General features: G+C 37.2%; 1 protein-coding gene across 2 annotated transcripts in view; it reads left to right on the plus strand.

Moving 5' to 3' along the window:
• Window positions 1-22,738, plus strand: part of P4HA1 (prolyl 4-hydroxylase subunit alpha 1) — a 65,606-nt gene that overhangs the window by 19,136 nt on the left and 23,732 nt on the right. The window contains exons 3-9 of one of the 2 annotated variants that reach the window (XM_036437765.2): window positions 2,148-2,244; window positions 4,683-4,834; window positions 7,206-7,343; window positions 9,961-10,200; window positions 12,747-12,943; window positions 16,121-16,297; window positions 17,822-17,892. In XM_036437765.2, the coding sequence (XP_036293658.1) occupies window positions 2,148-2,244; window positions 4,683-4,834; window positions 7,206-7,343; window positions 9,961-10,200; window positions 12,747-12,943; window positions 16,121-16,297; window positions 17,822-17,892 (1,072 nt within the window). Of the gene's footprint in view, window positions 1-2,147; window positions 2,245-4,682; window positions 4,835-7,205; window positions 7,344-9,960; window positions 10,201-12,746; window positions 12,944-16,120; window positions 16,298-16,744; window positions 16,816-17,821; window positions 17,893-22,738 lie in introns of both variants that reach the window. The other variant, XM_036437764.2, reaches the window with a different exon arrangement.

Genomic DNA, 22,738 nt, shown 5'->3' on the forward strand with positions numbered 1-22,738 from the left:
TTCAGAATATAAACTGATGAATTCTCTCATCCAATTGTAAATAAGTATGATTATTTGATTTTCGGTTGTGACGAATACTTTGTTAGTGTAGTTTTTACTTCTGGATTAAAATTTTAATTCTAATTAGCTTCAGAAGTTTTTTAAAAAGGTGCCCTGGCTGGTGTGGTTGAGCCTTGTCCCTTGCAACCAGAGGTCTCCGTTTGATTTCCAGTCAGGGTACATGCTCAGATTTTGGGCTCGGTCCCCAGTAGGTCACATGCAGCAGACAGCTGAAGGATGTTTCTCTCAGTGATATTTCTCTCTCTTTCTCTCCCTAAAATAAAAACATATTTTAAACATACAAATAAATAAATAAAAGGTGAGGGAGGAGTTGGGAAAGAAGCGACATTGATCCTTGGAAAGTAGTGTTGTTATATTTTTATTAAATACTGGAGGCCCTGTGCATGAAATGCGTGCATGGGGAGGAGGGTGTCCTCAGCCGGGACTGCACCCTCTCCAATCTGGGACATCTTGGGGGATGTCTGATTGCTGGTTTAGGCCTGATCCCACAGGGACAACCAGCAGTCAGACATCCCTCTCACAATCCAGAACTGCTGGCTCCTAATCGCCTGCTTGCCTGCCTGCCTGATCATCCCCAACTGCTCCCCTGCCAGCCTGATCACTGCCTAATTGCTCCCCTGCCTGCCTCATGGCCCCAACTGCCCCCCCCCCCCCCCACTGACCCGATCTCACCCTCAACTGTCCTCCCCTGCCAGCCTGATTGGCCCCAACTGCCCTCCCCTGGTGGCCTTATTGGCCCCTAACTGCCCTCCCCTGCCAGTCTGATCACCCCTAACTGCTTGCTCCTCTTCACTGGCCTGATCACCCCCTAACTGCTTGCTCCCCTTCACTGGCCTGATCTCACCCCTAACTGCTTGCTCCCCTGCCGGCCTGATTGCCTCTAACCGCCTCTGCCTCACCCCCACCACTGTGGCTTTGTCCAGAAGGAAGTTGGACATTTGTAAGATGTCCAGTTGACCTGGTCTAATTAGCATAGTACCTATTTATTAATATAGATGTTTTTATTGATTTCAGAGAGGAAGGGAGAAGGAGATATAGAAACATCATTAATGAGAGAGAATTATTGATTGGCTGCTTACTGCATGCCCCCCTCTTGGGGATCGAGCCCACAACCCAGGCATGTGCCCTTAACTGGAATCAAATCCAGGACTCTATTCCACAGGCCAATGCTCTAACCACTGAACCAAACCAGCTAGAGCTGTTGTTACATTTTCAGATGGAAAGATAATTTGCCAGTACAATTCAAGCTTATAAAACTAAGTAGCTTGAAAATTAGTATTGGAACACATGAGTAGAAAAATTTTTGGCTTTATTTTTACTTATCTGGTTAAAAAGATAGAAAAATATGTTCTCCCCAACATATCTGATTCATGCCAGTTAAATTGACTCATAGCATGAAGCATTCTTGATGATTATTAAATTAGAGGCCCGGTGCACAAAATTCATGCACTTGAATGGGGGGGTCCCTCAGCCTGGCCTGCATGCTCTCGCAGTCTGGGATACTTCAGGGGATGTCTGATTGATGGCTTAGGCCCATCAGCCAGACATCCATAGCACTGCTGTGGAGGCAGAAGAGGCTCCTGCCGCTGCCACTATGCTCACCAGCTGTTAGCCCAGCTCAGTGCTTCTGGCTGAGTAGTGCTTCCCCTGTGGGAGTGCACTGACCACCAGGGGGCAGCTCCTGCATTGAGTGTCTGTCCCCTGGTGGTCAGTGGGCATCATAGTGACCAGTCATTCCCCTGTTCGATCTATTTGCACGTTAGCCTTTTATTATATGGGAGGATTAGTCCAAATTACTCATCAAAAAGTGTTGATGGCCGGGACCGGTTTGGCTCAATGGATAGAGCGTCGGCTTGGGGACTGAAGGGTCCCGGGTTCGATTCCGGTCAAGGGCATGTACCTTGGTTGCGGGCATGTCCCCAGTGGGGGGTGTGCAGGAGGCAGCTGATCGATGATGACTCTCTCTCATTGATGTTTCTAACTGTCTGTCTCTCTCCCTTCCTCTCTGTATAAAATCAATAAAATATATTTAAAAAAAAAGTGTTGATGAATATGGGTATTTGCTAATCTATCTTTCTTCTCTTTAGGTCAGATGACTGATTTGATTCATACAGAGAAAGATCTGGTGACTTCCCTGAAAGACTATATTAAGGCAGAAGAAGATAAATTAGAACAAATAAAAACGTAAGATAAGTTTTATTTATTATGACTTCTTTCTAGAGCTAAAACATTTGAGTAGAAATTAAAGCCATCAGACTTAAAAAGCCAGCGGAAATGGCTTAACCAGGAGCACAGAAAACTAGTTAGCCCTGGGCCAAAAGTTCACATGGAAGAACATCGGTTGAGATAATATAAATGGGTATGGGTTATTGAGGGACAGTTTTTTAAAATGGTTCTAATAGCTTCTGTTTTCTAACCTCCCTAATCAAGCTTCTTTCTGGAGGAGTTCCCCAATTCTACTTATCTTTCACTCCTGAGGTTCCGTTCTAGAGATTACAGTAATAAGTGTGGTTAGTATTATTTAATTTATATAGTTTTTCCTCAAATGGTAATTTATTTTTATTTTATTTTTAAAATATATTTTATTGTTTTTTTACAGAGAAGAAGGGAGAGGGATAGAGAGTTAGAAACATCAATGAGAGAGAAACATCGATCAGCTGCCTCCTGCACACTCTCTACTGAGGATGTGCCAGCAGCCAAGGCACATGCCCTTGACTGGAATCGAACCTGGGACCCTCCAGTCTGCAGGCCGATGCTCTATCCACTGAGCCAAACTGGTTAGGGCGGTAATTTATTTTTAATTGACTCAGGTTCATAGTTAATCCTAACTTGAGGATTACTATCTTTTTTTAATGAGTAGCTAAGTAATCAGTTTTGTTTGTTTGTTTTGTTTTGTTTTTTTAATATAGTTCTTAGGTAATGAATGTGAACTTTTGGTGAATGTTTGATTTAAATGGAGATATAACTGAATTTGGATTGAGCTAATTTGTACTTTGTAATAATCAGTTATTTGGCTTTAAGGACCTGAGGGGAAAGGAATTTTTATTGGGTCGGCAGGTAAGTAATTGCGGATTTTTTAAAGAAAATCAAAGACAATTTTTTCATGGAACTAAATAACTTTATTCTGTAATGTATTGCCCATTTTGATCAATGACCTTTTGCCATCTTTCAGGCAGCATCATAATCCCACGTTCAAAAAACTTCTGGTTTTTATTAGCAAAAAACTGAATCAGGTACGATTTGACATCATCATCATTATTGAAATTTTTACCATTCAAGGAGTTTTGTAAAGATCGAAACAAAAAGTAATCAGATGGTGCAAGGTTAGGACTATATGGTGGATGTGGCAAAACATCCCAACCAAGCTCCATTAATTTTTGCCGAGTGACCAAAGATGTGTGTGGCCTTGCATTGTCATGATGGAATACAACACCTTTTCGATTTGTCAATTTGGGCCGCTTTTCTTCAACTGCATTGTTTAATTTCATTAGTTGTTCAATGTAGACATCAGAATTGATCGTTCGGTTGGGTGGTAAGAGTTCAAAGTAGACAATTCCTTTGTAATCCCACCAAACTGATAACAAAACCTTCTTTTGATGAATATCAGCTTTTGATGTTGTTTGAGTTGGTTCACCTGGCCTGCTCCACGATCTTTTCCGCTTGATATTGTTGTAAACAACCCATTTTTCATCGCCAGTTATCAGTCGTTTTAAAAATGGATCATTTTCATTACGTTTCTTTAGCAAATCGCAGCTGCTAATGCGTTGCGTTAACTGTGATTCTTTCAGTTCGTGAGGAACCCATGTATCGAGTTTTTGAACATAGCCAAGTTGTTTTAAGTGATTTTCAATGCATGTATGTGATACATGAAGCTTCTCTGCAATCTCACGTGTTGTACTGTGACAGTCCGAATTGATTATTGCTTTGATTAGGGCGTCATCAACTTCAACTGGACAACCAGAGCATTTTTCATCTTTGAGTGAAAAATCACCAGAACGAAATTTGGCAAACCAATTTTGACACTGCCGTTCTTTTAAGGCTTCGTCACCATAAACAGCACATAACTTTTTATGAGCTTGCGATGCGTTTTTCCCTTTGTGGAAATAAAAAATCAAAATATGACGAAAATGTTCCTTTTGATTTTCCATTTTTCAACGAACGCCAAACGAAAACTACAAAACAGATCAAAAAACTTTTTTTACTGATTAACAGCTGAATAGCCAACTATCAAATAACAAAATGTGTTTTACATTTTTACTATGTCTGCAAACCTAAAAATTCAACTGAAGCCATATATGTGTGAAACCCGCAATTACTTACTTGCCGACCCAATAGATTATTACTAGAGGGATCCAACCATAATTTTTACTAAGATAGTTTCATTTACTGTAACTACCTGGGAGAAACAAAACAAAACAAAAAGTCTTATAGTTATACATTGATTCTGCCATTCTAGATTTTACCCATAAGAGAATTTTGCTTTTTAAAAAACCTTCATAGTTTTACTTTTAAAAATAATTTTTAGATATTGTTTTAATTAAAAAAACCTGTAATGTAGTCTCTCTTTATTTTTTAGTGCTTTACTAAATTGTGTTTTTCTTTTATACATCTTACACGTATAGATGGGCAGAGAAGTTAGATCGGCTAACTAGCACAGCGACAAAAGATCCAGAAGGATTTGTTGGGCATCCTGTAAATGCATTCAAGTTAATGAAACGTCTGAATACTGAGTGGAGCGAGTTGGAGAATCTAGTCCTTAAGGATATGTCAGATGGTAAGATTATTGAGCTCAAAAAGTAAGGCACTATTGCTACCGCCTGCAGAAATGCCAAAAGTAGCGGTCTATTCAGTTCCCAGAACATCAGTGTTCAGTGTTGTAACTGAATTATTGCTGGGATATATTTGGTCTGATCAGAGTTAATTTATTCTAGATCCCAAATTTCTTGATAAAAAATAAAGATGAATAAAAACTGGAAACAAAGAACTAAAAATAAAACTACATTGTCAAAACAAGTAATCTTTGCTGTGACTAACACTACTGCTTTTTGTTTTGAAATCTACAAATGTGAATTCATTATTTGGCATATAGCTTCATTTCTGAAGGTAGTCCTTTTCATTTTATTTTAAAAAAATATTTTTGTTGATTTCAGAAAGGGAGAAGGAGAGATTGAAACATCAATGATGAAAGAATCATTGAATTGCTGCCTCTTGCACCCTCCCTACTGGGTACTGAGCCCGAAACCCAGGCATGAGCTCTTTTCTGGAATGGAACCCTGGACCCTTCAGTTTGCAGGCCGATGCTCAGTCCACTGAGTGAAACCGGCTAGGGCAATTTTAGGATTACCTTCAGACTGTAGAAATTGAAGGATATTGGCTTTGACTTGTGCTAGAGCTATGTCTGTTCTTTTCCTGCACATTGAAAGGACGACTTATCCTTTAAAAATGTATTTATAAAGTCAGTATATTAATTGTATTAAAGAGTATGAATGATCCCAAATAAATCTTCAAAAAATGTACTTTATCATGAATTATGTATAGTTGCACCTAATTGAAGAATTCCAGTATTAATGGTGGTTTTGTAATTCTGTTTATTTTTTTAAAATTTGGGGTAAACCTTATTTTCTAATCAATTTTTAATGTATTGGAAGTAGTGGTACTTTATTTATTTATTTATTTTTAAAATAAATTTTATTGATTTTGTACAGAGAGGAAGGGAGAGAGAGAGTTAGAAACATCGATGAGAGAGAGTCATCGGTCAGCTGCCTCTTGCACCCCCCCCCCACTGGGGTTATGCCCGGAACCAAGGCACATGCCTTTGATCGGAATCGAACCCGGGACCCTTCAATCCCCAAGCCGACGCTCTATCCATTGAGCCAAACCGGTCCTGGCAGTAGTGGTACTTTATAAGAAAAAGTGTTAGCAGTATTCAACATAGTATTTTGAAACATAGGATTGTTTTACTTAGTGTAGACAGTAAATTTTAAAATGGAGGTTGCAAACAGTAATAATGAATGTTTTTGTAGTTGAAACAATAAATTGTAATTTAAGATATTTAATACAGACATAGAAAACTAGATCTGAAGTTTAAGGAAGTAAAGAGATTATGCTTAGTACATAGTAGAGGCTCAAGTATCTGTTGAATTACTGAAGGTTGCAAAAAATTATTTTTTTTAAAAGAGGGGGGAGAAAATTGAGCTAGCTGTATAGATGAAATATTGCAAGGGTGTTTACAAGTATTTATGAGCAGTAAAATAAATTATTTATCATAGGATAGGAAACCTTGAAAAGAAAAATTAAGGCAAGAACTATGAATACTTCACAATGAGAGGAAATAACTGAATATTTTCACTCTTATATAACACCATGAGAACATTGTAAAGGTCATAAAGAAATATTCATTCACTTATTTAAAAATTCTTAAATAATGAACCTTTTATAAGGTAAACCTTGAGACCTTGACATTTTAATTGTGGTAGTCATTCAAGAGAGGATTTTGTTTTGGGGCATAAAAAATATAATTATCTGTAAAACTTGCTTATAAAATTCCATAATTGTGACTGAGAGCTGCCCTTAAAACTAAAAAATATATACTTGATGAATACTATAGTCAATAATTAAGTATATCTAAATATATTTTAATAAACTAGTTTACTGGATAATCTTAAATATATAATTAATAATTCTCCCCTTAAACAATTCCACCAAACTTTGTATTTTTATGTTTATATAATGTGTGGCACATGGAAGAAGAAAAAACAATTTAAGAGCATACTTACTATCTGTTATCTGAAAGTATAATTGGTTGCTAATTGAATATCATTTTCAAATCCATAAATGTGTTCATTTATCAAGCTTAGTGGAGCCTATGTTGTATAACGAAAAGTTCAGTTATTATGTTAGTTGATCTTTGTCTGCTTACACACAGACCTAATTTATGCAGTGACCTCGGGTAAGCAACATGGGAAAGGGCTTGGGAAGGCTGATGGAGTTAGAGGCACATCAAGTCTGATTCAGTGCAGCTGTTTTCTCATTGAGCATGTGGAACACAGTATGGTGGAAAATTATAATAAAATCAGTTTTGAAAAATCTGATTTAGAAATTTGAAGTCTCTGAATTGCTCGAGCCTTTCTCTCTCTTATTTCAAGGCTTCATCTCTAACCTAACCATTCAGAGACAGTACTTCCCTAATGATGAAGATCAGGTTGGGGCCGCCAAAGCCCTGTTGCGTCTCCAGGACACCTACAATTTGGATACAGATACCATCTCAAAGGGTAATCTTCCAGGTAAGCATTCTTAGCCTATAAAACTCCTAACAACTGGCTTCTCTGTGCAAAACTGGTTTTGGCAGTATACCTTGGTGTTTTAATTTAATTTATTGATATGCCCTATTTTAGTCCTTCATATTTATTTCTCCTCTCTGCTGCAGCCCGGGTCATTAATTCCATAGTATTTTATTCAGGCTCTCTTCTGGGTTTATTACTTTATTTTTATGTTATTTCTATTATAACTTGCTGCTTAACCTGACCAATAGGTTTTCATTTTATTGATTACATTTATTATTTCTGAAAGTTCTATTTTTTTCCTACTCAAATTTGGTCGTTTTTAGGGTATCTTATATGTTCATATATTCTATTTTTTTCTTTACTTAAACATTTTATTCATAGTTATTTTGTATTCTTAACTGATAACACCAATATCTAAAGAACTTGGGGATGCCTAATATTGTTTTTTAAATGTTTTTATTTTTTGCTCATAGTAGCTTTTTAATCATGGAATGTGTGCACTTGTTCAGATTGTATGTGAGAATATTGCAAAATCTGAGAGTTTTTTTGGGTGGTAAGCAGAAAGGATTGATGTTTATTTTTTAAAATGTGAATACTTAGAGAATACTTAGACTTCATCAAAGTTAAAACTCTGTTCTTCTAAGAACACCATAAGAAAGTGAAAAGACACTGGAATAAAACATCACGAATAGCCTCGGTTACCCTGGCTGGGTGCTCAGCGGTTAGAACGTCAGCCTTCAGATTGAAGGGCATGGCTTCGGTTTCTGGTTAAGGGGATTTACCTTGGTTGCAGGCTCGATCTCCTGCCCTGGATGGGGTGCGAACAGGAGGCAACAAATCAATGTCTCTCTTTTTCATGGATGTTTTTCTCTCTCTCACTTCCCTGTCCACCTCTTTCTTCTACTCACTCTAAAAAACAAAAACAAAAACAAAAAAAAAACAATGGAAAATATATCCTCAGGTGAGATGAAAAAAGAATAGCCTTGGCCAGTGGTCCTCAGTGGCTTAGTGTCGGACTGCACACTGAAGGGTTGTGGATTTGATTCCCAGTCAAGGGCAGGTACCTGGGTTGCAGGTTCAGTCCCTGGCCCCAATCAGGCTGCATATGGGAGACAGCTGATTGATATGTCTCTCTCATACCAATGTCTTTCCCTCCCCTCCCTCCCTCCCTCCCTCCACCCTCCCTCCCTCCCTCCCTCCCTCCCTCCCTCCTTCCCTTCCTCCCTTCCACTCTCTCTAAAAAAAATCAGAAGAATATCCTTGGGTGAGGATTAAAAAAAAAAAAAATCAAGAATAGTTAAGAGAAAATGAAAAGACAACCCCAGTGTAGGTAAAAAATATTTGAAAATCATATATCTGATAAGGAACTTGTATCTAGAATAAGTAAAGAACTCTTAATAATTAGTAATAAAAAGACAACCAAATTTTTAAATGAACAAAGGATTTGAACATACATTTTTCCAGAATGATACACAAATGGACAATAAGTATGTGGACAGATATTCAACATCATCATTAGGGAAATACTATAAAACTTTAGTGAAATACTACTTCATGCCTGCCAGAGTGGCTATAATAAAAAAGATGGACAATGACAAGAATTGGAGAGGGTTTGGAGAAATTGGAAACCTCATATATTGCTGTTGGGGTTATAAAATGGGGTAGCCACTTTGGAAGATAGTTTGGTAGATTCTGAAAATGTTAAACATAGAGTTGCCATGGACCCAGTAATTCTACTCAAGAGTAATAAAAACATTTGTCTGTACAAAAACTTGTATACCAATGTACATAAAAGCCAGAGAAATGGAAACAACTAATACAGTCTCCATAGAGTGGACTATTTGGCAATGAAAAGGATGCTACAACATGGGTGAACCTTAAAAACATTGTGTTGAGTGAAAAAGGCCAGTCACAAAAGAACAAATGTTTCATGATATATATACGACATAACCATAACAGGCAAGTCTATGGATACACAGAGTAGATTAGTGGTTGTCTAGAGCTGGGATCAGGAGGGGGAGAAGATGAGTAGTGACTACGAATGGTGACGGTTTCCTTTTGGGGGTGATGAAAACATTTTAAAATTAGATTATGGTGATGGTTGCACAACTCTGTGAATATACCAAGAACTATTATATATTTTTTTAAATGGGTGAACTTTATGGTATGCAAATTACATATCATTAATGTTGAAAGGGAAGGAGAAGGAGGAGGTAGGGAACCAATTGACAGGTTTGCTTCTCTGCCTCTCCATCCATCTCTTGTCCAGATGGCTGGTAGGAGGAAGATGGATGTATCTCACACGGTGCACATGATGAGTGCTGCTCTGTTAGAAAATTGCACGTTTCAACTTAATTGGTGTTTCATTTTGGTATGCTGGCTGATAGTTGAAATCTTCGGATATCTAGGTCCCAAGTCCACTAAATTCTTGCCATGTCTCATTACCTTGTAATTTTTTTCTCCGTTTATAAATTTAGGATAATTCCTGCTTTCCTCCCCCAGAGGATTGTTGTGAAATTCAAATGAAAGTGAGATAGCGCTTTGAAAGCTGTATAGTCCTAAATAAATGTGGGGTAGTATTAAGAATCCTAAAGTGCTCTGTATTTTCTTTCCGTAGGAGTAAAGCACAAATCTTTTCTAACAGTTGAGGACTGTTTTGAGTTGGGCAAAGTGGCCTACACAGAAGCAGATTATTACCATACAGAACTGTGGATGGAACAGGCACTCAGGCAGCTGGATGAAGGCGAGGTTTCTGCCACCGATAAGGTCTCTGTCCTAGATTATTTGAGCTACGCCGTGTACCAGCAGGGAGACCTCGATAAGGCACTGTTGCTTACAAAGAAACTTCTTGAACTAGGTATGTTAACTTGACATAGTTTAAGGTAATAGATGTATTTCTCATCATATAGCTGTGGTACTTTTTATTTGTTAGAATTCAAGCACCTTCTTTGTCAGACATTCTTGATCCTCTTTCTGATTACCCTATGAATAAATGGCAATTGATTTTTCTCACCTAATAGTTCTACAACAGTGGTGTTTCTCTGCTCTGTCCTCTTCAGGAATTTCAAAATTGGACCTAGTCTGGCTAACTCAGTCAAAAATGTTTATTTACCATGTTGCTACATTAAATATTAACTAGTTTCCTTTGAAGGGTGTTTTGGTTAATTGCATTTCATATTAAGATGATAGGAAAATGTAATAGCATTATGAGGATTTTACAACTAGTATTTTGGACAGAGTTGTAGTGTTTCTCTACAAATGATCCAGGGGCCACGTGCCTCAGAATTACTTGGATATTTATTAGAAATGAAAATTCCTTGAGCTCTACCCTAGACATACTAAATCAGAACCTCTGGAGGTAAAGTTGTTTGCTAATACATTCTGGTGGCCTTTGGTGTATAATGAAGCTTTAAACTTTAATAAAGTTAATATTTTTATGAATAGATGAATATATATATGTTAGAAGAGTGAAACAGTTCAAAAAGATTGGCCATCAGAAAGTGAACTTTTGGTAATTAGGTTATTATATCTTACTTGAATGAATAAATTGAGATATTGGTTCAAGTACCCCTCCCTAACCCCACCCCCGCCAGTATTTTTCCCCCTTTTGACTTAAGGAAAAAAAACAAAAAACTTTACTCATTGTAGAAAAGTTGCTTTAAAAAAAAAATATATTTTATTGTTGAAAATATTACATATATTTCCCTTTTACCCCGCAGCCTTCCCCTGCCCCCACCCCAGGCCTTCACCACCCTATTGTTGTCTGTGTCCATGGGCCATGCATAGATGCATACGAGGTCTTTGGTTGATTACCTCCCACCCATCCACCCTCCCCCGCCTTCCATGCTCGATGTCTCTGGATCCACTCCGTTCATCAGGTTATTTTGTTACTTAGAGTCCACATGTGAGTGAGATCATGTGATACTGGTCTTTCTCTGACTGGCCTATTTCACTTAGCATGGTACCCTCCAGGTCCCTCCCTGCTGTATCACAGGGTAAGATATTCTTCTTTTTTACTGCTGTATTTTATTTATACTATGTATTCCATAGAATAAATGTACCACAGGTTTTTTTATCCACTCATCTACTGATGGGCACTTGGGCTATTTCCAGATCTTAGCTATTGTAAATTGTGCTGCTATGTAATAGGGGTGCATACTTACATTCTTTCTGATTGGTGTTTCTGGTTTCTTAGGATATATTTCATTGTAGGAAAGTTTTAAAAATAGAAAAAAATATGGATGTCATCCATAAGCCAATCACCCAAAGATACCTACAAATTTTATTTATTTCCTTGTTGTATATACCCCCCTCACCCACATACTCCCCCCCCTTTTTTTTTTTTTTTTTTTTTTTTTTTAAATATATATTTTATTGATTTTGTACAGAGAGGAAGGGAGAGAGATAGAGAGTTAGAAACATCGATGAGAGAGAGTCATCGATCAGTTGCCTCTTGCACACCCCCTACTGGGGATATGCCCGCAACCAAGGTACATGCCCTTGACCGGAATCGAACCCGGGTCCCTTCAGTCCCCAAGCCGATGCTCTATCCATTGAGCTAAACCGGTCCCTCCCCCCCTTTTTTTTTTAAACAAAATTAGGCTTATGTTGTATACTACAACATATATTGTGAGCAATTTCTGAAAGACAAGAAATGTTTTAGAAATAAGACTAGATTTCCTAAATACGTCAACTAATGTCACAAGTAAAGTTCCTACAAACTCTTCTGCCGCTTTTATTTGTATGTGTGGTGGTGGTTTTTCTCTTGGATGGGTGGAGTAAGTCCTCTTTCCTCAACTGAGACATAGCTAAAAATTATGACTAGCAATTCAGAGGTATTTAGTGGATTCCGGCTTAATTTGAAAATTACATCTTTAGTTTCTCTTTTCTGTCTCATTTAGAATTTTGGGGCTGAACTCCACTCAGCCCTCGGAAGCAGGCTTGTTCTACATTTATGATTTATCTGTGGTAAAGGTTGCTTTTGAACTTATACAGTGTCTTCCCCACGGTAATTACATTTCAGTCTCAGAAAAAAATCTTTTCCATTGCTTAAAAAAAAAAAGATGAGAAATATTTAAAAAATCCATTTGACATCAAAATTATCATAGTTCCTTTAGCTAATTAATAAGTTCTCAAAGTAGAAGCAGTTATTTGCTGCTATGAAATAAATGGCCGCTTCTGTCTCCAGAACTCTCTCTAGGGTAACTGTGTGTCCTGCTTTCCTTGGGGCAGTACTGGTTTACACCTGTTGTTTGGCATAGTAATTTTTACCAGTGCCTTCTTTCACTCTCGAAAGCATACTGGTTTGGAAGGTAAATTGTATGGCTCTCTATTTTATATTATTGTATTGCTGATGTTTTCACAATAAGCTTCTTCATGGATGTGCTCTTTCTCTTCTAATAGATCCTGAACATCAGAGAGCTAATGGTAACTTAAAGTATTTTGAGTATATAATGGCTAAAGACAAAGATGCCAATAAATCTACTTCAGATGACCCATCTGATCAGAAAACCACGCTGAAGAAAAAAGGGGCGGCTGTGGATTACCTGCCGGAGAGACAGAAGTACGAAATGCTGTGCCGTGGGGAGGGTATCAAAATGGTAAAGTGGAAAAGCCAATTGTGTGTGTGTGAATGTGTGTGTATGTGTTTGTACATAGTTCCAGAGAGAATCAGGTTCTTTTATATTTAAGTCTATGTGATAAAAATCAGAATTACTGCGTGAAGTATTGTAGTATGCCACATCACCTTATTGTGAGACTCACACTTAAAATGCTCCAAGTGTTAACAAAATAGCTCTAAAATAAAGCCTGTGAATCATACACCATTCCATGCAATTTTGGTAATATTACCCTTTTCATAGATTAAAAGGTGAAGGGTCAGATAATACGAGGAAAGTGATTAAGTTTTTTTCTTATATCTTTTAAAAAATTGATTTTAGAGAGGAAGGAAGGGGAAGAGTGAGAGAAGGGGAGAGGGAGAGAGATACATTGATTGGCTGCTTCCTAGAATATGTGCCCTGACTGGGGATTGAACCCACAACCTTTTGGTGCATGGGACAACACTCGAACCAACTGAGCCACACCTGCCAGGGCTTCTTATATATAATACAAAAGAGATTTCAGCAGTCTTAAATAGAAATAATATACCTTCCTAATCTATCCTCTGAAACAATGGATTCATCTATACAATAATCTCTTATGGTTTTGCTTCTACTCAACCTTGACAGGATGGTTTAGTGAAACGTTTGTCTATTTCAGAAATATTAAAAATGCAGAAAGACTTCTAAGAGATTCTGGCTTTAACTTTTCTTTAAAACAATAAAATATGTCTATAAATATCCCTTTATTTATTGTGTTCTTATATTTATGCATTTGTAACTCAGAGTACCGTACTTTAGGATGGTGCTAGATAATAGGCCAAAAACAAAAGCATTCAAGTCTGGGAAGCATGGGTTTTTGTTCAGCCTCAGTACTTTTCAGAGCCCTTTTACATTAAAGTGCGCTATGGGTGTGGCATACGTGCTTCCCAACATTAGCTGGCAACGGGCCCCTCTTTTAAGGTACTGGTGTTCAGCTGAAGGTTGGCTTAAGTGGGAGGAAGCGAATTAGTGAATTTTAAAAGTAAGTGTAAACATTTTTAAGTATAAACATTTGAATACGTAGTGTTCAACTTTTTCTCTACTACTGATAAACTCAGGTTGGGCTTTATGTTTGGTACTGTTGAGTTCGTTGTTTTTTTAAAAAAATATATTTTATTGATATTTACAGAGAGAGAGAGAGAGAGAGAAACATCAATGAGGGAAAGTCATCCATCAGCTGTCTCTTGCACACCTCCCTCCGGAGATGTGCCCGCAACCAAGGTACATGCCCTTGACTGGAATCCAACCCGGGACCTTTCAGTCCGCAGACCGACGCTCTACCACTGAGCCAAACCGGTTTCGGCAAGTTCTTGATATTTGACTATTTGTTGTGGACATCATCACCTCTAACAGCAAAAAATAATCATATTTTTGTTGACATCTTTGGATGTTTTAAGTTGATGAAGTCCTAGAAGAGCAAGTCTACTTTTTCTTTAGGAGCTTATAGAAAAGACAAGGATAATAACACTTTGCTAGACTCATGAAACTTTTTAAAAAATGTTACATCTAAATATTTTAGTATATTTTGAAGATAAGGACTGTTAAAAAAAATAACCACAATACCATTATCACACCTAAAAGAATTCACAGTGGTTCCATTAAATCATCAAAATCTAGTTAAGTATTCAAATTTCAAATAGTACGTTTGTTTTTTATTTTTTAATCCTCACCTGAGAATATTTTTCCATTGATTTTTAGAGAGTAGAAGAGAGAGGGAAAGACAGAGAGAAACACTGATATGAAAGAGGCACATTGATTGGTTGCCTTTTGCACGAACCTGGGCCAGGGAGGAGCTTGCAACTGAGGTTTGTGCCCTTGACCAGGATTGAACCTGGGACCCTTCAGTCTGTAGGCCGACTCCCTATCCACTGAGCCAAAAAGGCTAGACAGCACATGTTTTTTATTGCTCTTAATAACTCTTAAAGAAGAGAGCAAAATAGATCTATAAGTATAAAACACTAGTCTGCTAATTTGTCAGTTTGCTGTTGTGACACACACATGCCAAACCTGCTCAAGATCAAAGGAGCATTCTTTTTCTTAGAATAGGTTCATGTCATTATTAGGTAAAACATTTATTTGATATGAAACTTTGGATTTTATTCTAGATGAATAAAGTACATGGAGAATAAACATGAATCTTTGTTTTAGTATGTTAACTAATAAAATAAAAACTACTATTCCTACTTCATTTATGACATACTTGTTTAATCAAGAGAACAATCAGCAATGCATTAACTTAATTATTCTACATTGTGATTGAAATAAACTTTTTTTTGCTTTGTTGACCACTCTATTTTAAATACTCACTAATAAAAACACCTGATTTCTTAGTTTAATAACTTATTTTCTCATGTTTAGAGCTACCCATTTTTATCTTGGCTTAAAAAAAAAACCCAACCTTTAAAAAAAATTATTTTTGGCCATAAGCATTTAACTGAGAGGTGGTTTTTTGTTGTTGTTGTTTTTATTTTTTTTATTTAGCAAAAGCGGATTAAGTTTTTTTATTTTTGTTTTGTTTTCCTTTTAGAAACTTTTTATTTCAGAGTGTTGCCCAGTTACTTTGTGAAGTTTAGAGCAATGCTGATAATTTATTTCATGTTTACATAAACAATTATTTCATATTTATAACACCTGAATTTTATTTTGATGAGAGGAGGGTAAAAAGAAAAACCCTACCTTTTTTCTTTAGGGTCTACCATCTCTCTCCCAGAAAATAATAAATTTTTAAATCCTGAAGGTCCTGTCCTAGCTGGTTTGACTCAGTGGATAGAATGTTGGCCTCAGCCTGAAGGGTCCTGGGTTTGATTCCAGCCAAGGGCATATGCCTAGGTTGCAGGCTCAGTCCCCCATAGCAAGTGTGCAGGAGGCAGCCGGTGAGTGATTCTCTCTCATCATTGATGTTTCTGGCTCTCTCTCCCTCTCTCTTCCTCTCTCAAATCAATAAAAATGTATATTAAAAAAGTCCTGAACTCTTGTTTGATGCAAAGTATTTGTAGAGAACTGGTTTTGTTTTGGCCGTCTTCTACAGATAACTTTGTGTGTACATGAGCATGATTACTGTTTCTTATCTGCATAGGAGCAAGCATTAAAAATATTATTACTCTAATATATTTGTCATCTTTTTAACTTTATGTTTAGACTCCTCGGAGACAGAAAAAACTCTTTTGCCGCTACCATGATGGAAACCGGAATCCCAAGTTTATTCTGGCTCCTGCCAAACAGGAGGATGAGTGGGACAAGCCTCGTATTGTTCGTTTCCATGATATTATTTCTGATGCAGAAATTGAAATTGTCAAAGATCTAGCAAAACCAAGGGTAAATAACTTTTCCCCCTCTTAATTTATATTAGCCTTTGTGAAATAGTATCTCTAAAAAAAAAAAAAAAAATTAAAGTCAGAAGTTTGGAATGGATCATTAATTACAAATAACCATTCTTATAACTATAAATTAGACTTCAAATTTTAGAAATTTCTTTTTCTCACTGTCAAATACTCTAACCACTGAAAGAAATTTAATTTTTAATCTCTTCAAGTACCCTCTATTTATGCAAAATAAAACATTTAAAATTTTTTTTAAAAAAAATATAGAAAACCTAAAGAAAACCACATGGGCTTTCAAAGCTCAACACAAGGTGATTGGAAGTCTATGGAGCTATTTTCTATTTTCAGCTTCCATTATAAAAATCCGAGAATTCTGACTGGTTGGGTAAATGTGATTCATTTTTGTTTTGTAATGCAAGTATTTTGATGGTTGGCTTCACAGCTGAGGCGAGCCACCATTTCAAATCCAATAACAGGAGTCTTGGAGACGGTACATTACAGAATTAGCAAAAGGTAAGAGATGTGTATGCTGCATATTTTGATCTCTAATGAGTGTTTTTGTACATCCTACAGGAATTATTCATTTCAAGGAAGTAGGTCATTTTCAGTCTCCAGCTCCGGTCACCGCCTGTTCATACACACATGGATAAACTGCTTCGTGTTTCACAGGTCTTTCCCATCAACTAGAAGTTCTGTTTTTAATTTTTAATTGGTCTGTTATTTTTAGGGCATTAATAGGCTTTGCATCTCTATTCTGGTCAGGAATTAAATGTCCAAGATTTGGCTTGATACTTGTTTTCTTTTCCCCTCTTCTTGCCAAGGGGGAGAAAAAGCAAAAGCAGCGCTCTTTGCTTATGCAGCTCTCTTAACATTCATAAATGCTGCTGTGAACTCACACCAGCCTTCACAGCGCTCGTTTTGGCATTTGTTCATACGTCTTGTAAAATACCATTGTCAATTTGGAGTAAACTGTATTTCTCCTGTTGGAGCTTTTATTTTAAAAAACTTGCTGACTTAAAAGTTGGCAATGGAAAGAACAGAGTTATTTTTCTGCTCTCTCTTCCAGCTGCTATTACTTGTGAATTATTTGCCTTTTATTTTGCCAGAGAGACTTAACAACAGTTTTGTCTTGTTGAGAGTTTAAAAAAATGAATTTAAAGAGACTACTAATTATTCTTTCGTCATATATTTAAAGAACGTTCAACTTCTAAATTTGAGAAAGTTCCTGTGAAACCCAGGGCTATATGTCATTTACATACAGCTTCAAATGATTTCTTTTAAAAAAAGTGAAAGGACAATAAATATACAACAAAAATTTGTCAACTTGTTCTCTCTTGATTTGGAAGTGGCTTTTCTATTTGCCGCCTTTCTAAATGTTTTTGCTGATTTGAAACTATTATCTACCATCCAGACCAATCTGAACCTTCCAATCACCTGTGGCTGGGCAAAACAAAATCAAACAAAAGTCCAAAATTGCCTGCTACGTGAGTAAGTGCTGTCCTTTCTCTTTTTTTTGTAGCTGAGCCGAGCTACAGTACATGACCCTGAGACTGGAAAATTGACCACAGCACAGTACAGAGTGTCTAAGAGGTAAGGGAGTATTGGAGAGAACTGGAGTCATACTTGGACCATTTCTTTATTGAAAATCTAATTTTCATAAAACTCATGATATGGTTTCAGAGACCTAGGCTGTTAGGCATAGGTGTTGGATGACAACCATACCTGACTGTTCATGGTGGACTAATAAACATAGTTATGGGGCAATTAATAGAGATTTATTAAATTTCAAAATCTTTCTCTGGCCGGTGTGGCTCAGTTGCTTGTAGCATTAAAAGGTTCTGGGTTCAATTCCCCATCAGGGCAAATACCCAGGTTGCAGTTCAGTTCCAGTCCTGTTGTGTAAGGGACACAACCGATTGATGTTCCGCTATTCCCCTCTCTCCCTCCTTACTCCCTCTGCCCCTCCCTTTCTTTCTTTTCCTCTTCCCTCCCTTCCCCCTCTAAAATAAATAATAATAATAAAAACACCCTGCTGGGACGCCCCAAACCCTGCCAGCTAAGGGAAGTTGTGTTCTCATATTGAAGGGGGTTTAAAGACTCTCCATAGAACAGGCCTAACTTGGTCTGTTCATTAAAGCGGGTTTAAAACCTCTGGGCAACCTAGCTGTTGGTATTAAGAAAGTAAGTGTCTTTAAAGATTATAAACAAATCCTTTGCAAATCCATTGGTTTTAAATTCTTTCACTTTTAAAAATATATATATATATTTTATTGATTCTTTACAGAGAGGAAGGGAGAGAGATAGAGAGCTAGAAACATTGATGAGAGAGAAACATCAACCAGCTGCCTTCTGCACACCCCCTACTGGGGATGTGCCCGCAACCAACATACATGCCCTTGACTGGAATCGAACCTGGGACCTTTCAGTCTGCAGAGTGACGCTCTACTGCTGAGCCAAACCGGTTTTGGCAAATTCTTTCACTTTAATAATATTTAAAGAGAATCTACCAAAATCTAGATCACTGAAATAATTTTTAATAATAGATAACTGTGATTTATGTATTTAAGGTAAAAGCTCACAGTATAAGTTATATTATTCCAACAGAACCCCTTTTCCATCTACTTAATTATGTAAAGGTTTCTGAGATATCATAAAAATGAAAATCTTATATAATAAAAATGAAATATACAAATAGTTATTATGTGGTGAAGCTTAACCACCGGCCACATGATGACTGGGTCACGGATTAGCAGGAGGGTGGGGCAGTGAGCTACAGGAGGACGGCAGCAAGCTATGGCTACAAGCAGGCCGCGGAGAGCTGCTGGCACACGGATTCGTGCGCAGGGCTACTAGTAGAAATATAATTGAGCTGAATTCTGTCTCATTCTAGCAACAAGTATTTATCCACAGGTACAATACCTAATTGACAATAACAAAATAAGCCCAATCCATCTCAATAGGAACATTTTAATATATTTTTACTTCTTATATTTGATAATGATTGTTTATTATGTTATTCAGATTAACTGTATTACTAATAATTATAAATCATTCCAGAAGACATTTTTTAACACTTAGACCTTTGTTATAGGAGATTTATACTTTATCAATTTGCATAGATATTTTTGTAGAGAAGTATTTTATGCAATAAAAGTATAGTATGCAAATCTACCAAATGGCAGAAAGACCGGTTGGTGGGAGGTGGGGCTGGCAAGCAGGTGGTGCCAGGCCAGTCAAGGCACGTGCTAGTGGGCAGAGGTGGGGGATAGTGATAGGGGGAAGGTAGTGGCAGCCAACTGCTGTGGAGGGGCGATGGAGGCGTGGGGCCAGCTGCTCACCGGCTGGTGCTGTCCCCTGATCGGCCCATCTGGTCGCCTCCCACAGAGGGAGGCCAGACTACAGCTTAAGCTCTCTCCAGGAGTAGGCCTAAGGTGTTAGTCAGACATCCCCTGAGGACTCCTGGACTGAGAGAGGGCACAGGCTGGGCTGAGGGACCACCTCTCCCCCCCCAAGTGCATGAATTTCTGTGCACTGGGCCTCTAGTAATATGACAAAAAACAACTTTTAGGCATAGGAATATATGGCTCTAGGACAGGGCTTCTCAACCTCAGTACTCTGGGTATTTTGGATCAGATAATTCTTTGTCATTGGGAGCTGTCCTGAGCTTTGTAGGATGTTGAACACCATCTTTGGCTTCTACCCAATCGATGCCAGTAACTCCCTTCACCCCAGTTGTGACAGTCAACAATGTCTCCAGACATTGCCAAATGCCCCCTGGTAGGCAAATCACCACCACCAGCCCCCAGGACTCCACTTCTCCACCCTGTTGAGAACCACAGTTCTAGGATAAGAATGGAATTAAAATGAAAGTCCAAGGGGAAAAAATGATATAAAATTGTTAAATATTAAAAATCACTTTATTCATGTATCTTTTAATGATTTGAGAGAGGAAGGGAGGCAGGGTGGAAGAAACATCAATGATGAGAGAGAATCGTTGATTGGCTGCCTCCTGCGTGCCCATTTCTGGGAATTGAGCCTGCAACATGGGCACATGTCCTTGATCAGAATTGAACCTGGGACCCTTCAGTCTGCAGACTAATGATTTATCCACTGAGCCAAATTGGCTAGGGCTATTTATGTGGTTTTTTAAAGTGGATGACGGAGGGCATCAAATCATTATGGAAGAGTCTATTGGATATATTAAAAAGTCATCATTTTTCAGAAATTACCACTATTTTCATCCTTTGAAACTAATATGTTAAAAAATATTAGTTGTCAACTAGAAAATTGTACAAAAGAGTACATAGGTTTTTAAAAACTATTTTAGGAGGTACTCAAATGAAAAAGACTTGAATATTACTGCTGTTTAAGTCATAGTACTAGGAAGGCTGGAGGGATTGTGTTGATGTTTCCTTATTCTTTTGGGACAGAGCTTTATGTTCTTCATATATTAACTTTCATCATCCTAACATATCCTGGTTTCTTGACTGTCTACCCTATACTATTACCTTTCCCCATGCCCCAATTAGAAGACATAATTAAATTTTCTATAATATTATTTTGACTCAGGAGCACTAATAGATGATAGGATTTGCAGAAACTAATTTGTATTATGTGTCATGTCTAAAAATATTAATCTCATCTATTTTCAAAAATAGTAACTTAAGGCATTACATATTTTATCAGAGATTATTGCATGGTTTTTAGGCATTTTTACTGTCATAAAGCTTATAAATATTTAAATTCTCCAGACTTGGATGCTTTTAGGAAGCATATGAAACAAAATTTAATGAACTTAGTGTTTTGGAAGTCATTTTTCACTTATACAGTGCACCTTTTGAAGAAATATCCAGTCCAGAGTCTTTGGACTCTTACCAACAAGTCAGTATAAGTTATTTTTGGAAAGGTGATTAACAAACATTTTTTTCATTGAGAACTAAATATTTCTAAACATTTTGAACTTATTTTTTAAATATTCTAATTTTATAGTTCTGAGAAGCAATTTTAAAAGTTTCTGAGAAAGACACAACCATTATATTATATACTAGAGGCCTGGTGCACGGATTCATGCACTGGTGGAGTCCCTCGGCCTGGCCTTCAGGGATCAGGCTAAAACTGCCTCTCCAACATCCCCCAAGGGGTCCTGTATTGCGAGAGGGTAGTTCTCAGGTGACGTACTCCAGAATCAGGCTCCCTCCTCTCTGGTGCTGGGTGCATCACCCAAGAACCACAGCTGCCAAGTCACGGCAGCTTGGCAGCTCCTGTGTTGAGCGTCTGCCCCCTGGTGGTCATTGCAAATCATAGCTACTGGTCGGACAGTCATTTAGGCTTTTATATATATATATAGATAACAGCAGAAAATATTTAGTGAGTAGCATTAGAAGTCTGAGTAACACCAGAATAAATTCACCCAGTCATGGCATAGTATACAAAATATGTGTGTGTTCCTGTTTAAAATATCCTAGTTAAAAGAAATTCCATAGCACAGTGATTTTATCTTTACTCTTGGGAAAATACTTTGAAAAATAAAATATATGCCCAGCCAGTGTCGCTCAGTGGTTGAGCATTGGCCCATGAACTAGGAAGTCATGGTTCAATTTCAGGTCAGGGCACATGCCCAGCTTGCAGTTTTGATTCCCTATAGTGGGTATACAGGAGGCTGCCAATCCATGATTCTCTCTCCTCATTGATGTTTCTATCCCTCTCTCCACCATCTTCTCTGAAGTAAATAAAAACATTTAAAACATAAAATAAAATATATGTTGAAAGAGAGGGTTTTACCTATTAGGATTTTACTCCATAAAATGTTCAATATAATTCAGATTTTAACAAAGAAAGAGATTTTACTATTTGGGGGATTTAATAGCTACGTTGAGATATTTTCTAGCCATCACTGTAAGTCAGAATTTTGAAGATTCCTACAAGTGGAATAGTGAGTGTTTTATGTTTCCTTCATAAATCAAACCTCAGAAAAAGGTATCTAAATGCAGAGTAAAAGAATTTATGTGTATTAATGTTAATTATTCTCCCTTGTACTGGGAACATCTGTATTTTAAAAGGGTCAGAAGGGAATTTCAAATATCCATATTTTGAGAAATTTCTAAGTGATGACATCATCTTCTCTGGAAGTAAAAACATGTTTCAGTATATAGCAAATAGATTTTTTTGAGGGGAAAAGTATGTGTGGAAATCCATTACTGTTTAAAAATTATAAAGTTTTTATTTACTTTATTGACTATGAACTTTTAGCACACCATCTCTGTCTTTGCCAATATTAAAAAAAAAAACCTTAAATATTTACTACAGCTATTTAATGGAGGAGCTAATGATTTTGGCTAAATCAGAGGAATGGAATTTTAGTATTTTGAAAAGTAAGCATTCTGTTATGTGTACCAAAAAGACATTTGAACTATGAGCTCGTAAAAATCCAGTTAAA

This window comes from Pipistrellus kuhlii, unplaced genomic scaffold, assembly GCF_014108245.1.
Source record: "Pipistrellus kuhlii isolate mPipKuh1 unplaced genomic scaffold, mPipKuh1.p scaffold_m20_p_15, whole genome shotgun sequence".
Lineage (NCBI taxonomy): Eukaryota > Metazoa > Chordata > Mammalia > Chiroptera > Vespertilionidae > Pipistrellus > Pipistrellus kuhlii.